Raw genomic sequence first — 13718 nt, 5'->3', positions numbered from 1 at the left:
GTCTAAAAAAAAAAAAAAGAGTGGCTTCATCAGTACATGACTGCATGCCCTTCAATGAAAAGGAAATGACAGAGAGGCTTGTTCAGTTCCAGCAACTTCTGTGTTCTGAACTCCTCCATTCCTTGCTAGGCCTGGACCTGGCTTACATGCAGCACTGTATACCTGTTCTTCACCTTGGAGTGCTCAGCTATTAGACCTGGTATGAAGCCCAGGAGTGCCCATGCCCTGGGCTGGCAAAGCCTGCCTGTACCATCTGCCAGTTGAAAGTTCTTGCAAGGGAGTCTGTTACCATGGGACACTTGGTAGCTATGATCCCTGGGATATACCTGTCCCTTGTCATGAAAACTGTGTCTGTGATACCGTGTCATCAGCCATGTAGACTCCTGATAGTAACATACATGATGCCCGGCAGTGGTGGCACACACCTTTAATCCCAGCACTTAGGAGGCAGAGCCAGGCAGATTTCTGAGTTCAAGGCCAGCCTGGTTAACAGAGTGAGTTCCAGGACAGCCAGGGCTACACAGAGAAACCCTGTCTCAAAAAACCAACAACAAAAAACAAAAACAAACAAACAAAAACGAAAATCCATACATGATAAAAAGGCTAGGCATGGTGTCATACACTTAATCCCAGCACTCAGGAAGGGGGCTGAGCTGAAGGCCAGCCTGCTCTACAGAGTAAGTTTCAGGACAGCCAAGGGTATACAGAGAAATACTGTTTTGAACAACAACAAAAAGCATCAATGATGAGGGGTTTGGAGAGAAGGGTTAAGAGCATTTGCTCTTGAAGAGGTCTATGTTCAGTTTCCAGCACCTACATAGTGGCTTCCAACCATCTGTAACTTCAGTTACAGAGTCTCTAGCATCCTCTTCTAGCCTTCGTGGGTTCCAGCATACATTTATGATTGTGCAGGCCTACATACACGTACATTAAAAAAAAATTAGGGTCAGAGATTTGGTTGAATGGTTAAGACTACTTGTTCTTGCAAAGGGCCCAGGCTCAATTCCCAGTTCCATCCTGAAAGCTCACCACATCCTTGGGTATCAGGCACCTAGAGTAATAATAAAATAAATCTTTAAGTGAATAATAAAGTAAGTTTTGTTGGACAGTGGTGGCACAAACCTTTAATCCCTTCACTTGGGAGGCAGAGGCAGGTGGATTTCTGAGCTCAAGGCCAACCTGGTCTACAGAGTGAGTTCCAGAACAGCCAGGGCTACACAGAGAAATCCTGTCTCAAAAAACAAACAAGAAATAGATACGTTTTTTCAAAAGAGACTTAGGATAAACCCAGGTATGCTAGACTAAGCAAAATAAAGAGTCTTATGATACAAAACTAGGAAGTGTAGAAATAGATTCGGTGTTGGGAAGCCCTGGAGCCAGGTCTTCAGTGTGTTCGGGCCGCTGCTCGCCATCGCCTCGCTCTGTTCCTCCACTGCTCTTACCTTTGTACTGCAGCCGGTCCTCCCCGGCCTTAGGAAAGGAAACCCTGAGCTCAGCTGTCCCTGTAAAGTGTGTTGCTGCTCTCACCGGCTGTGCAAACATCCAAAGGTTGCTTCTGGTGCAAAGGTTGTTACTTATTAGCCAGATCTAGATTACATTCCCCGTGCCAAGGATGGAGAGATGGCTCCCCTAGAGAAAACAAAGATGGGACTGGAAATGTTGCTCAGTGGTAGAGTACAACACCTAGCATATATGAGTCTCTGAGTCTTCTTCCTCTAAAAGAGAGAGGAAGAGAGGCCTTGGGGGGGGGGGGGCGGGGAGGAAAGAATGAGGGTGCTGCTCTTTCAGGCCAAAGGTGGAAGTCTAGACATGTACAATGCACTCCAGGTAAATGTCTGCCGTGAGTTTAGGGAGCAGACCCAGCCTGCCTTTCGCTGTGACTCACTTGGGGCTGCCAGTGTTGTGATCCCACCCAGGGCTTAGGGAACCTGGCATAGAAGGTGTGGAAGCAAGTTCTACCCACGGTCCTGTAGGCTGGCCACGGAGCATCAGGAACCACACAGAAGCTTGTTAATCAGGGGCCGCCAGTTGTCTGTGCAGAGCTTGGGAGTTGGTTAGGGTGAGAGGTTAGAGGGAGCGCAGGAGTGGTGTTATTTAGATGTTACTAGTAGGGGTGATGGATTTTTTTTTTGTACCCCATTTTTTAATAGGGTTATGTGATTTTTCTGGAGTCCAGCTTCTTTTTTGTTGTTGTTGTTTTGTTTTGTTGTTTTTCTTTTTTGTTGTTGTTGCTTTTTTTTTTTAAATTGGGTATTTTCTTCATTTACATTTCAAATACTATCCCAAAAGTCCCCTGTACCCTTCTCCCCCTCCTCCCCTACCCACCCACTCCCACTTCTTGGCCCTGGTGTTCCCCTGTACTGGGGTATATAAAGTTTGCTAGACCAAAGGGCCTCTCTTCCCAATGATGGCCGACTAGGCCATCTTCTGCTACATATGCAGCTAGAGACATGAGCTCCGGGGGGTACTGGTTAGTTCATACTGTTGTTCCACCTATAGGGTTGCAGACCCCTTCAGCTTTTGGGTACTTTCTCTAGCTCCTCCATTGGGGGCCCTGTGTTCCATCCAATAGATGACTGTGAGCATCCACTTCTGTATTTGCCAGGTACCAGCATAGCCTCACAGGAGACAGCTATATCAGGGTCCTTTCAGCAAAATCTTGCTGGCATATGCAATAGTGTCTGCGTTTGGTGGCTGATTATGGGATGGACCTCTGGGTGGGGCAGTCTCTGGATGGTCCGTCCTTAGGGTGATGGATTTTGAAAGCTGTCTTAGGCAGCCCTTAGTACAACCCCGGTGACTTTTACTACATGTCTCAGCTCTAAGCCTCAGTCTGACCCCTAGGAATTGAGGTGACATTGAACCTTGTGTTCTTTCTTGGGATGCCACCTCTGCTTCTGTGACCTGGGACTGCGTGACATGCTTCTTACAATGGGTCCTCTGCATGTCCGGACCCCCCAGCAAGAGTCCTCAGAGACCTGTGCTCTCATAGTGGCCCTCAGGTCACTTGGGCTTGCTGCCTGTCCTCTCTGGCCCTTTGTGTAGGGTGGCCGTCTAGGATACACATGAGCCTCTGCCAGCAGCTGCATGACCTGCCTGTGTGCCAAGCATGTCTCTGTGTAGCTAGCTCTTGTCCACCTTACCCTTTCTGCATGCTCTGAGTGTCTGTGCCAAGCTTGCCACTTCGGGGTTGGTTTCGGGCTTTGCCCTGGACTGAGAAGCCCAGGACAGCTTCTGGCCAGGGGAGTCCAAGGCTGAGGGTTGCGGCTAGGCACAGCCACCTGCCTTGAGAGCTTTACTCACTGGTGCAGAAAGCCGTCTGCTCGGCCCCCTCATCATGTTACTGCCATCCTCATGCCCATCCTGCCCGCGGACCACGTCCCTGGCCCGCCCAGCCCCTTGTCCCCGGACTAGCCCTCCTAAGGGGCCATCCACATTGTGGGTCCCAGGCTGACCTGCATAGGCAAGGCCCAGCAGGTACTTGTGCCATTTTCTCTTCTCTCCTGGGGCCATGGCCTAGAGGTGGAGACACTGACTCCAGAGAAGGTTGCCATGGTACTCCCAGACTGATCCTTTGCCCCACCCCCCACCCCCAGCCATGCTCTGAGGACCTGGATTGCTTTCATTGATGGTCCCTCTGGAGACACAGGAGGAGGGGAGTCAGGAATAAACAAGGGTGGTCATTGGAGGACCACCTGGAGTGTGGCCCTAACCAGGCCTGGCTCTTGCATTAAGTCCTGTGTGACCTTGGCTGAGTGTCCCATGCCATAAGATGGGAGCTTGGTTATGCAAGTTGTCATTAAGAGGTGTTCCAGATGGTCCCTGAGTGCAGGGACGACTTCTGGAAAGTGAGGTGGGAAATGGTGAGCCAGGCCCCAGGGACGCCACTCCTCCTGTCTCTGAGCATGGGCTTGGCTCTGACAAGAGAGGCTTCCTTGATGAGGGGCCCCTGCCCTTCTGTCCACCCTTGCATCCCGCCCAGCCTGTGAGTGCCTCTCTCCCTCCTCCCACAGTGCGTCGCGTGGCTCCTCGTTTCTCCATCCCTCCCAGCAGCCAAGAGGTGATGCCGGGCGGCAGCGTGAATCTCACATGTGTGGCAGTGGGCGCGCCCATGCCGTATGTGAAATGGATGATGGGCGCCGAGGAACTGACCAAAGAGGATGAGATGCCAGTCGGCCGAAATGTTCTGGAGCTCAGCAATGTCATGCGATCTGCCAACTATACCTGTGTGGCCATCTCTTCATTAGGCATGATAGAAGCCACGGCCCAGGTCACAGTAAAAGGTGAGTGTAGCGGTGCCTCAGCTAGCTGATGTTCTCCTCTGTCTTGGGCTTTAGATCCTCAGGCCTGTGGCAGATAAGGAGGAGCTGGCCTTGAACTCATAGAGCTCTTCCTGCCTCTGCTCACCAAGAACTGGGGACACAGCTCAGTTGATAGAGAGCATTTACCATGTTAGAAGCCCTGGATTCAGTCCCCGGTACTGCCAAGAGGAAATCAGGCTGTAAGCTAGGATTAATCATGTCACTCTTCCTGGTCCTCTTTGGGAAGGAGCCCAGGGCCTCACACACACTAGAGAAGCGCCTACACTCTGAGCCTTACACTGGTTCCTTTATAAAAGCAAAAGGTAGCTTTCAGGGGCTCACGTTGCTCTGGGAGTCACCCAGAAACATTAGCCGGTCTCCCACTCTCAGTTTCCGCCAGCTACACTAAAACACACAGTTCTAGTCCCCTGCCTGCTCCTCCTCTATCACAGTAACTGGCTCAGCACTGTGAGACTCTTCCCGTCCCCCAAGCCCCACACCCATCCAAGGAGAGGCTGTGCTTTCCTCCTGTCCTTGTTCACAGTTACCATCAACTCATTTGCTGATTATTTTCCCAGACGATAAATTCCAGAGAGCAGGAATGTGACCACGAGCCATTGTGGCACCAAATGGGGACTTAGTGGCTATTCATTCTTCATGCAGCGATCGCAGGCCTGGGATTGTGCCACCTTTGTTTTGAGCCAAGTCATGGGGCCTAGTGGCGGGGCTAGCAAGTTCATGGCTCTTTCTGAACTCTAAAGGCCAATTCCTTGGGAGATCGTGCATGCGTGTGTGCGTGTGTTACACTTGGTACAAGTGAGAGTAGATGAGCAACAGGTAGGTCTCTGCCTAGTGTAGGCATGTGAACTGTGTGAGACTTGATAGGACCAGGTCTGTTTGTTGGGTGAATCACATGTGCTAATGTGACGATCCAGTGCGGGTGTGTGTGTGTGTGTGTGTGTGTGTGTGTGTGTGTGTGTGTGTGTGTGTGTGTAGGTTCTAAGGGTGATGTGTTACACACCAAAGGTCTTAAGACTCCTTGGACCACCATCAGACCTGGCTGCACTATCTCAGTAGTTGCCCTAAGAAGTCACCACAAGCTTTTCAAGCCTTTTTTGAAGGAGGGTTGTGGGCATCAACCACACTCAGGTGGCCGTACCCTGTGTTAGGATGATGCCTTGGGTTTGTCCTCAGAATCATGATATCTAACAATTCTTTCTCCTCAGCTCTGCCAAAGCCTCCAATTGATCTTGTGGTGACAGAGACAACCGCCACCAGTGTTACTCTGACATGGGACTCTGGAAATACCGAGCCTGTGTCCTTCTACGGCATCCAGTACCGCGCAGCTGGCACAGACGGCCCCTTCCAGGAAGTGGATGGTGTGGCCAGCACCCGATACAGCATTGGTGGCCTCAGCCCCTTTTCGGAATATGCTTTCCGTGTGTTGGCTGTTAACAGCATTGGGCGAGGACCACCCAGTGAGGCAGTGCGAGCACGCACGGGGGAGCAGGCACCCTCCAGCCCTCCGCGCCGTGTGCAGGCTCGAATGCTTAGCGCCAGCACCATGCTGGTCCAGTGGGAACCACCTGAAGAGCCCAATGGCCTGGTACGGGGATATCGCGTCTACTATACCCCAGATTCCCGACGCCCTTTGAGCGCCTGGCACAAGCATAACACTGACGCAGGACTCCTTACCACCGTGGGCAGCCTGCTACCTGGCATCACCTACAGCCTCCGAGTCCTTGCCTTCACTGCTGTGGGTGACGGCCCACCCAGCCCCACCATCCAAGTCAAGACACAGCAGGGAGGTAGGTAGGGGCTTTGTTCTAGATGGACAGCTGACATCAGAGGCTCCGGCAGAGTCCCACCTGTTTCCTCAGGCTGTGAAGTTTGGAGCTTGGGAGGGGCGAGGGTGTCATACTCCACAGATAGGTGGTCACTGGGGATGCAGGCCAGGCTGGTGAGAGCTTGGCACCCTCTCACTGGGCCCTTGGAGGTGTTGCGAGGCTGACCTTGCCTGGGGTGGACATTGCAGTGCCTGCACAGCCTGCGGACTTCCAGGCTAACGCTGAGTCGGACACCAGGATCCAGCTCTCGTGGCTGCTGCCCCCGCAGGAGCGGATCGTCAAGTATGAGCTGGTGTACTGGGCAGCCGAGGATGAGGGCCAGCAGGTGAGCCAGGAGGCCAGGAAGGGTGGAAGGGGGATAGCCCCCAGTTCCTGGTGGTCTGTGATGGGCACACCTAGGCAGGCTGCAGACCCTAGGTTTCCCTACAGCTTTGTAGCTCTCACAGCCTATGTGGTCTGCACCACCCCTGTGCTAGAGGCAAAACTTCTAAAGTTTGCCTTTGTTCTCTTGGGTTAGTGGCCCGTGTGATACTGTCCTAGCCTTGAAGCTTCCCCTGGGGACACAGTTCCCTGGTGGCCTTTGTGATCTTTGAGGTGGCTGTGGCATGAGTCACGCCATGCATTTCTTGCAAGGCTGTGTGACTATGTGGGGTGGGGCTGTCAGAGAACCACAGTGGGTCCTCTGCCAGCTGCTTGCAGCCCACGTGGGGAATAACCTCTGAGTGGCCTTTGAGATCTGAGCAGTCAGTAAGTGCTTTCTGCTCTTCCAGCACAAGGTGACCTTCGACCCCACCTCCTCCTACACTCTGGAGGACCTGAAGCCTGACACATTGTACCACTTCCAGCTGGCTGCCCGTTCAGATTTGGGGGTGGGCGTCTTCACGCCCACCGTAGAGGCCCGTACAGCACAGTCCAGTAAGTGTCTGCTAAGGCCACCCTTGTCACATCTGGGCTGGTACACTACACACGGGCACATACCATTCCCTTTCAAGCAGATGGGTGGTCAGGTCTGCTGAGTCCAGTATTGGACTCCAGTCTGGGCTCTTGAGTCTGAACCCCGAGAAAGGGACAGGTAAGTGTCCTGTTAGTCTGTGAACAGGCAGTGGTTGCCTTCTCTGCTCCCTGCCCAGCCTTCTGACCCTCTCTTACCCCTGTGACTCTTATGTCCTGCACAGGTAAGTTCTGTGTGGCTGTGACTCATCTCTATCCTCTGTCCTTCTCCTTCCATACCTAGATCATAGCACTGATTTGGTGGGCCTGCCACGTTTGAGACCTGCCTAGATGCCTGTCTTCCTCCTCATGGTCTCACATCTCATCACCCATGTTCCCCACCTCATACCCCACCACCACAGTTCTTTGGGAGTTGTGTAATCTCTGAGGCCTCTGCACTTGCGGACAGGTCCATGAGAATGTGACCGTGTGCCAGTGTGTGTGTGTCCCCACATCTGCCTGTGGGAGCACATGGCTTCTGTGACAACGTGACTGTTTGTAGGACCACCTGGAGTTTGTGTGAAGACCCAGCCAATAGCACCTGAGTGTGTCAGTGTGTGTGGGCGTGACTCTGTCGCACCCAGATTGTGATTGGCACAAGATGGCAGATTGTAAATGTGGCTTGGTGTGATAGTAGACTAAATTCATTCTAGAAGCCTATGCTCTAGGTCTGGTAGCGCAGCCAGAAGGCAAGGCCAGTATCCATAGGGCTCCTGCAGTGGACTGAGACAAACAGTGGTGCCTGTAATTACCCAAATGAGCTCTTAATTACATTTGTGCAGAGTGAGCTGGGAGGGTGGAGAGATGGCAGGCAGTACAGGAGCTACTGTTGTTGGTGCAAGGTCAGAGGCAAACACTGTTGGTGCAAGGTCAGAGAGAGTTCAGTCTCAGAGCTATGACACGTGACCTCCACTGAAGCTAATTAGGTAAAAAGAACAGGGAATATGGTGGCCCTGGGTAGGGAATATAGTGGCCCTGGGTAGGGACTCTGCAGCCACCCAAGCTGTACCAGTCGGGTAGCTCTGAAAATGGGCAGGTGACCCAAGATGCAGAGACCACTTAGAAACCTCTTTTGTGGACTAGGCGAAGTTTGCTGCCTTGGCTGAACTGGTCAGGGGGTGCGGGAGGGTTACCTAGGCTACTTCCTGGTCTGGGCTTGGTGATAGATTGCAGATGCGGAGCCGTGGCTTAGAGATATGGAGGTGCATCATGTTCCTGATAGAAGGCTCCAGCAGTGCGCGCTCCCCCCAAGTCAGGTGATGCATGGAAGCAGGCTCGAGCAGTGCGCCTGGTTTCAGGCACCCAGATTCAATCGCTGTGTCTGTCAGCGGTAGAAGTGTGGAGGTGTAGGGCCTGAGCTGGAGGAGGCAGTCCTGAGAAGACTAGAAATGAGATCTAGGGCTGGGGAAGAGGACAGAGAGAAAGACAGAGGTGGGCCTGAAGTTGCTGCTGAGTGGCTGAAAGGGACTAGAAGTAATCAGAAAGCAGGCTTGGGGGTGGGGTGGTGGTGGCAGGCTGTGTGGTAGCTTGGCAGGGGCTCGGAGTGGATGAGGAAGTAAGCCAGCATGCTAAGATGTCATTAGGAGCTAGGTGGGGCGCTGTAGCAATGAGGATGGGGTCTTCTTTGAAGGCGGGAACTCTTGAAGTGCGTCCGTATGCTTTTGTGAGTTAGGAGGACCACGCTGGAAGCATGGATGGAGAGGGACAGCTGGGAAAGTCTCTGGAGGGAGAAGGAAGGGAGCAGAATGTGGGTGAGAAAGAGCTCGGCCTTGGACTCCACTCTTGAGATTGTACAGGAAGAGGGGGGCTGGGGCTGGAAATAGAAGCGGGTACTGTTGGAAGGCAGGCAGGCAGCAAGCTTATATGCCTACAGGTAAAGGGAGCTGGGGGTCTGGAAGCTGTGCAGATTGACTGCGTTATTTGTAAAGTGGCAGAGTGAGCAAGATAGAGTAGATCTCAGCAGGTAGCCCAGAGAGCCCAGGGGGAGCCCGCTGGAGATGCCTTGTCTGCCTGCCTCAGGGCTGCAGTATCCATTACCTAGTGTGGCTCAAGAGATGGTGGGAGAAGGAGGGGCTGAGGGGATGGCTCAGCAGGTAAGAGCGCTTGCTGCGTAATCATGAAGAGTTGAGTTCAAATCCTCGGCACCCACATAAACAATAGGGTATCGTCATATATGCACCTTAGCACTAGGACTGTTGGGAGGCCGAGTCAGGAATCTGTGGGGCAGGTGCACATACTCACATATACATACACTACACACACTTACAGAGATGAGAAAGTGAGTTTAGGGCACTGGTGAGAATGGTAAGCCAGGGTGCTTTAAGTCACGTCTGAATATTCAGGGCTGTAAGGATGGAAGTAAGTGATGGGATCCCCAGGAGTAAGAGTAGAATGCTGGGGCCCAGGGAGACCCAACTGGGACAAGAGGTGGGCGCACAGGGTAAGGTTAAAGGTCATTCCCAGTACTGGTGTGGTGCTTAGCCACCGGTGAGTCAAAGGCTGTTGAAGTTACCCAGCCAGTGAGTGGCAAACTTGAGGTAAACGGAAGCCCCTGGATTGGTAGTGGCATGGTGTCACCAGGCACAAGGAGAGCACATACTTGCCTCCTAACTCATAAGGAATCTGTTGAATACTGCCATCCCTGTGACTAGCCGCAGACGTTGATAGCTCAAGCACAGAGCTCTGTGCATGCAGGCTCAGGCTAAGTAGTCTTAAACCAAGGGAGGCCTTTGCATCACGTGTCCCAGAAGAGAATTATATTCTCCAAGTGTTCTGGTGTGTGTGTGTGTGTGTGTGTGTATACTTGATACCATGTTTGTGTGAGACGGCATATGCATGGGAAAGACGCTGTTAGAACTCCATATGTGCGTGTGAGACACTGCACATACTGTGTGTGTGTGTGTGTGTGTGTGTGTGTGTGTGTGTGTGTGTGTTTAGAAAGCTAGTTCTGAGGGAGTTAGGCTGTCTCAGCAGCCATATGCCTAGAGGGCCTCAGGATGGCTGGGTGAGTCTCCAGTCCCTTGTTACTTGGTCACTGTGCCTGTGGTCCCCACCCTCCATTTGCCTGCTTTCCCCCCATTTGTCTTCCCCAGCCCCATCAGCCCCTCCCCAGAAGGTGACATGTGTGAGCACGGGCTCCACCACGGTCCGGGTAAGTTGGGTTCCACCGCCGGCCGACAGCCGCAACGGCATTATCACCCAGTACTCCGTGGCCTATGAGGCAGTGGACGGCGAAGACCGTAAGCGACATGTGGTGGATGGCATCAGCCGTGAGCATTCCAGCTGGGACCTGCTGGGCCTGGAGAAGTGGACGGAGTACCGGGTGTGGGTGCGGGCACACACAGATGTGGGCCCTGGCCCTGAGAGCAGCCCGGTGCTGGTGCGCACCGATGAGGACGGTAGGCTGCAGTGGGTAACATTGTTATGAGGAGGGGTGGGGATGAGAAGCATGCCACCTGAGGCTGTCTGCCAAGCACCCAAGATCCCTCCACAGGACCTGACAGACTCATTTTCTAAATTTAGGCTTAATGGTCTAAACTCTGGGGCGATGTAGTTGGTGGGGTATCCCGTATCCAGGTCCTGGCTTCTGAGCCGTCTCCAAGATAACTGAAGCTTTAAAACCGTACAGGGCTGTGGCAGAAGCAGCAGCCCCACCTAATATGAGAGCCAGGATTGAGAAGATGAGTGCAAAAGACTCAAGTGGGCTTTGTCTGGATACTAATGAAATTTGTTACAGATGGTGTGAGCCTAGGTAGTTGAAGGTGTGGTACCTCACTTCCAGCTGTTCCCCACATCTATGTTTCCCATGAATAAGTAGCCCTGCTAGAGGGACCCATAGGGATGGCCCTCGGCAGGCAAATCAGCCAGCCAAAGAAACAACATTGGAACCTTTCCCAAGGGGGCAGGTGCAGAGTCACGGCCCTAAAGTTAGCTGTACGTGCCTAAGCCAGGCGCTGTTGCTCCATATCTGACTCTCTTCTCTGCCTGGCCCCTAGTGCCTAGCGGGCCACCACGGAAGGTAGAGGTTGAGCCTCTGAACTCCACTGCTGTGCATGTCTCCTGGAAGCTGCCCGTCCCCAACAAGCAGCACGGACAGATTCGTGGCTACCAGGTCACCTATGTGCGGTTGGAGAATGGTGAGCCCCGAGGCCAACCCATCATCCAGGATGTCATGCTGGCTGAGGCTCAGGTATGTCATTGACGGTGCTAGGTGGCAGGGTAAACAGTGACCAGTGTGTCACAGTGACCCCCTAGAGCCCAGATTTGTCCCTCCAATGCCTGCCCTCAGAGGTGGTTATGCCTTTTATGGTCATTGGAGCTGCCTTGGACTGTCTGGGCAGGAGTTATTGAGATCGGGAGGTGAGGCTCATGTTCCAGAGACTTTGTTCTTCTGTTAGGATTGTTAAGCTGTGCTAACCTAGGTCCTGCTACCCCCTCCACCCAGGTAGCAGTCTTAGTTGCCAGTGCTCACGGGGCTGCTCCCAAAGACCCCCAGGCTCCTTGCACAGCACACTGGCTTCATCCTTGTGGTTTGCAGAAAGCACATTTGCTGTGGCTTTGAGCTGAACTGCTGTCCCAGGCAATACTGTTCTTAGCATCACCTGGACTGCACAGCCAGGGGCAGACAAGACTTTTCTCCATCCTCCATGGCCTCAAGCCAGTGACTGAGGCAAAGCTCTGCAAATAATGACCTGAGTGTCACTCTGCTCTTGACCTGAGTGTTTCTCTCCAGGGCTGGACCTGCCAGCCCTTTTCTGTTGGAAGCTTCTGTCTTCCTGGGGCATCTGCCCACAGGCTTACAGTGAGGTCAGTATTCTGACCCCCACCTTGCTAGTCCATCAAGGAGCACCGAATACTGTGAGATTATATGTGTGGCCAGAATGAGCCAGCATGTAGGTGGCAGGGATTGGAGAGGAACCAAGTCTCTACCCTGGGAAAGGACTAATCAAGTATAGGAAAAACTGTGTTGTCTGTCCTTGGTCTCCCTGTCTAGAACCAGGTCCTGATGATTCTTGGGCCAGCTTCAAGTCCCAACAGAAAGATCCTAGATTCCCTCCCCAACCAAGTGGGAACCCCATATTCTGCAGGCTGTGCTGAGGGATGAACCCCCACACAGACAAACTGCTTTCATACCTTTGGCTAAGCTCCACCCTCTGAGCCAAAATTCTTTTCTACCCAGAGGGTACCCTCTTTCTTCTCCCAACCTGTCTATGCTGAAGGACCCAAGGGTGGGGGAGGTGGGTGTGTTCATCAGCCTGCATTCCTGGGGCAGGTTGAGGGCTCCTCACAAAGTCTCAGCAGACACACCCGCTCAGAAACATCCAGAGAATGACTCCATCCAGCCCCTCCCATCCTAGGAGTCTGGCGCCACAGCTGCAGCCTCTGTGGTTTCAGGAAAGTCACTTCGAGTACTTTTGTGTGCTGGTCCCCAAGAGTTTGAAGGGGGTTGGGTAATAAGACCAGGGACATTGTCCCCATATTTGTGTTCTTTACAAGGAATATGCCCAAGCAGGCTCCAGGGAGGCCACGGAAGACAAGGCCTGCCCTTGTAGCCTTCCACCCCCTGGGACTTTGTCATTCTGCTTTGGGCCAGTGGGAGACCAGATGGTGCACTTATCCAGCCTGGCCCCAGGGCCTAGGTATCCCCTGTGTGACTCTTTTCAAGGACACCCCAGCCTGCCCTTATCCACCCAATAGAACCATCTGTGCAGCCCTGGGCCCCAGTAAGATCAGAAAGAAGCATGTGGTGTGTATCCCCACCAGATGTGCATAGCCCAGCCTGCCTCCCCTGTGCTCCCTCTAGATGAGACTCGCCACCCTCCGCCCCCTTTTTGTCCCTTCCTTTTGTCTTTTCTCTCACTGTAGGAGTTTAGTCTAGCTACTCTCCATCCCCTTTTCCTTCTCTCCTCTCCCTACTCCTCTTACAGCCTCTTCCTTTCCCACCTACCCCTCTGTCTTTTTCCTCTCACTACCTGACATAGGAGGGGCTACCTGCGATAGCTTCACACCAGGGCTCCCCTCAAGTAAGGAATCCTAACTAGACCTGGTTCCAGCCCGCTCTGATAATTCCAGGACTCTATAGCCTCTCTATATTCTGTCGCAAAGACTGTGACAGAACTGTCTCAAATAGCAGGAGCTCAGGCCACTCCAGCACCAGGCTAGTGGACAGGCCAGACCAGCTTATATGAGGGTGATCTGGCTAGAGGACTCCAAACAGGGCCTGTCCCTCACTAGCCAACTCCTAGTTTCAAGACCACAAGGCTTCACATTAGAGTCCTCACTCCATATACCTGTTCACCCAGCATACCAGTGCACGCTGGCATTAGAATTTACCACTGCCAGCCAAGAAACTAGTTTTCCTATTTTGACTCCAGGCACCTGTAGAATCGAAATCAGGGGTGTGGGGTCTCCTTGTGGCTTTGGGGTAATGCCCAGGCTCTGAGCTGGCTACTTACCCTTTATTATCTCTCTGGCAAGCCTGACTCTTGGCCCACTCCAGCGGTAAGTCCAGCACTTGTGTTCTAGGACACTCAGCTCAGGTGACTCTAATTTAGTGTCTCAGCTGAAAGCAGGATGCATG

At 52.9% G+C, this 13718-nt stretch overlaps 1 protein-coding gene across 17 annotated transcripts in view; it reads left to right on the top strand.

The window, feature by feature from the left end:
• Ptprf (protein tyrosine phosphatase, receptor type, F) overlaps positions 1-13718 on the top strand; it is an 83193-nt gene that overhangs the window by 49384 nt on the left and 20091 nt on the right. For 10 of the 17 annotated variants that reach the window (XM_006502868.2, XM_006502869.2, XM_006502865.2 and 7 more), the window contains 6 exons: positions 4014-4283; positions 5528-6109; positions 6337-6473; positions 6919-7063; positions 10231-10536; positions 11134-11327. In XM_006502868.2, coding sequence (XP_006502931.1) covers positions 4014-4283; positions 5528-6109; positions 6337-6473; positions 6919-7063; positions 10231-10536; positions 11134-11327 — 1634 coding nt within the window. The remainder of the gene's footprint in view (positions 1-4013; positions 4284-5527; positions 6110-6336; positions 6474-6918; positions 7064-10230; positions 10537-11133; positions 11328-13718) is intronic. The other 7 variants (XM_030253363.1, XM_006502872.2, XM_030253360.1 and 4 more) reach the window with 1 other exon arrangement.

This window comes from Mus musculus, chromosome 4, assembly GCF_000001635.26.
Source record: "Mus musculus strain C57BL/6J chromosome 4, GRCm38.p6 C57BL/6J".
Classification (NCBI taxonomy): domain Eukaryota; kingdom Metazoa; phylum Chordata; class Mammalia; order Rodentia; family Muridae; genus Mus; species Mus musculus.
This window is presented reverse-complemented; position numbering and strand designations above follow the sequence as displayed.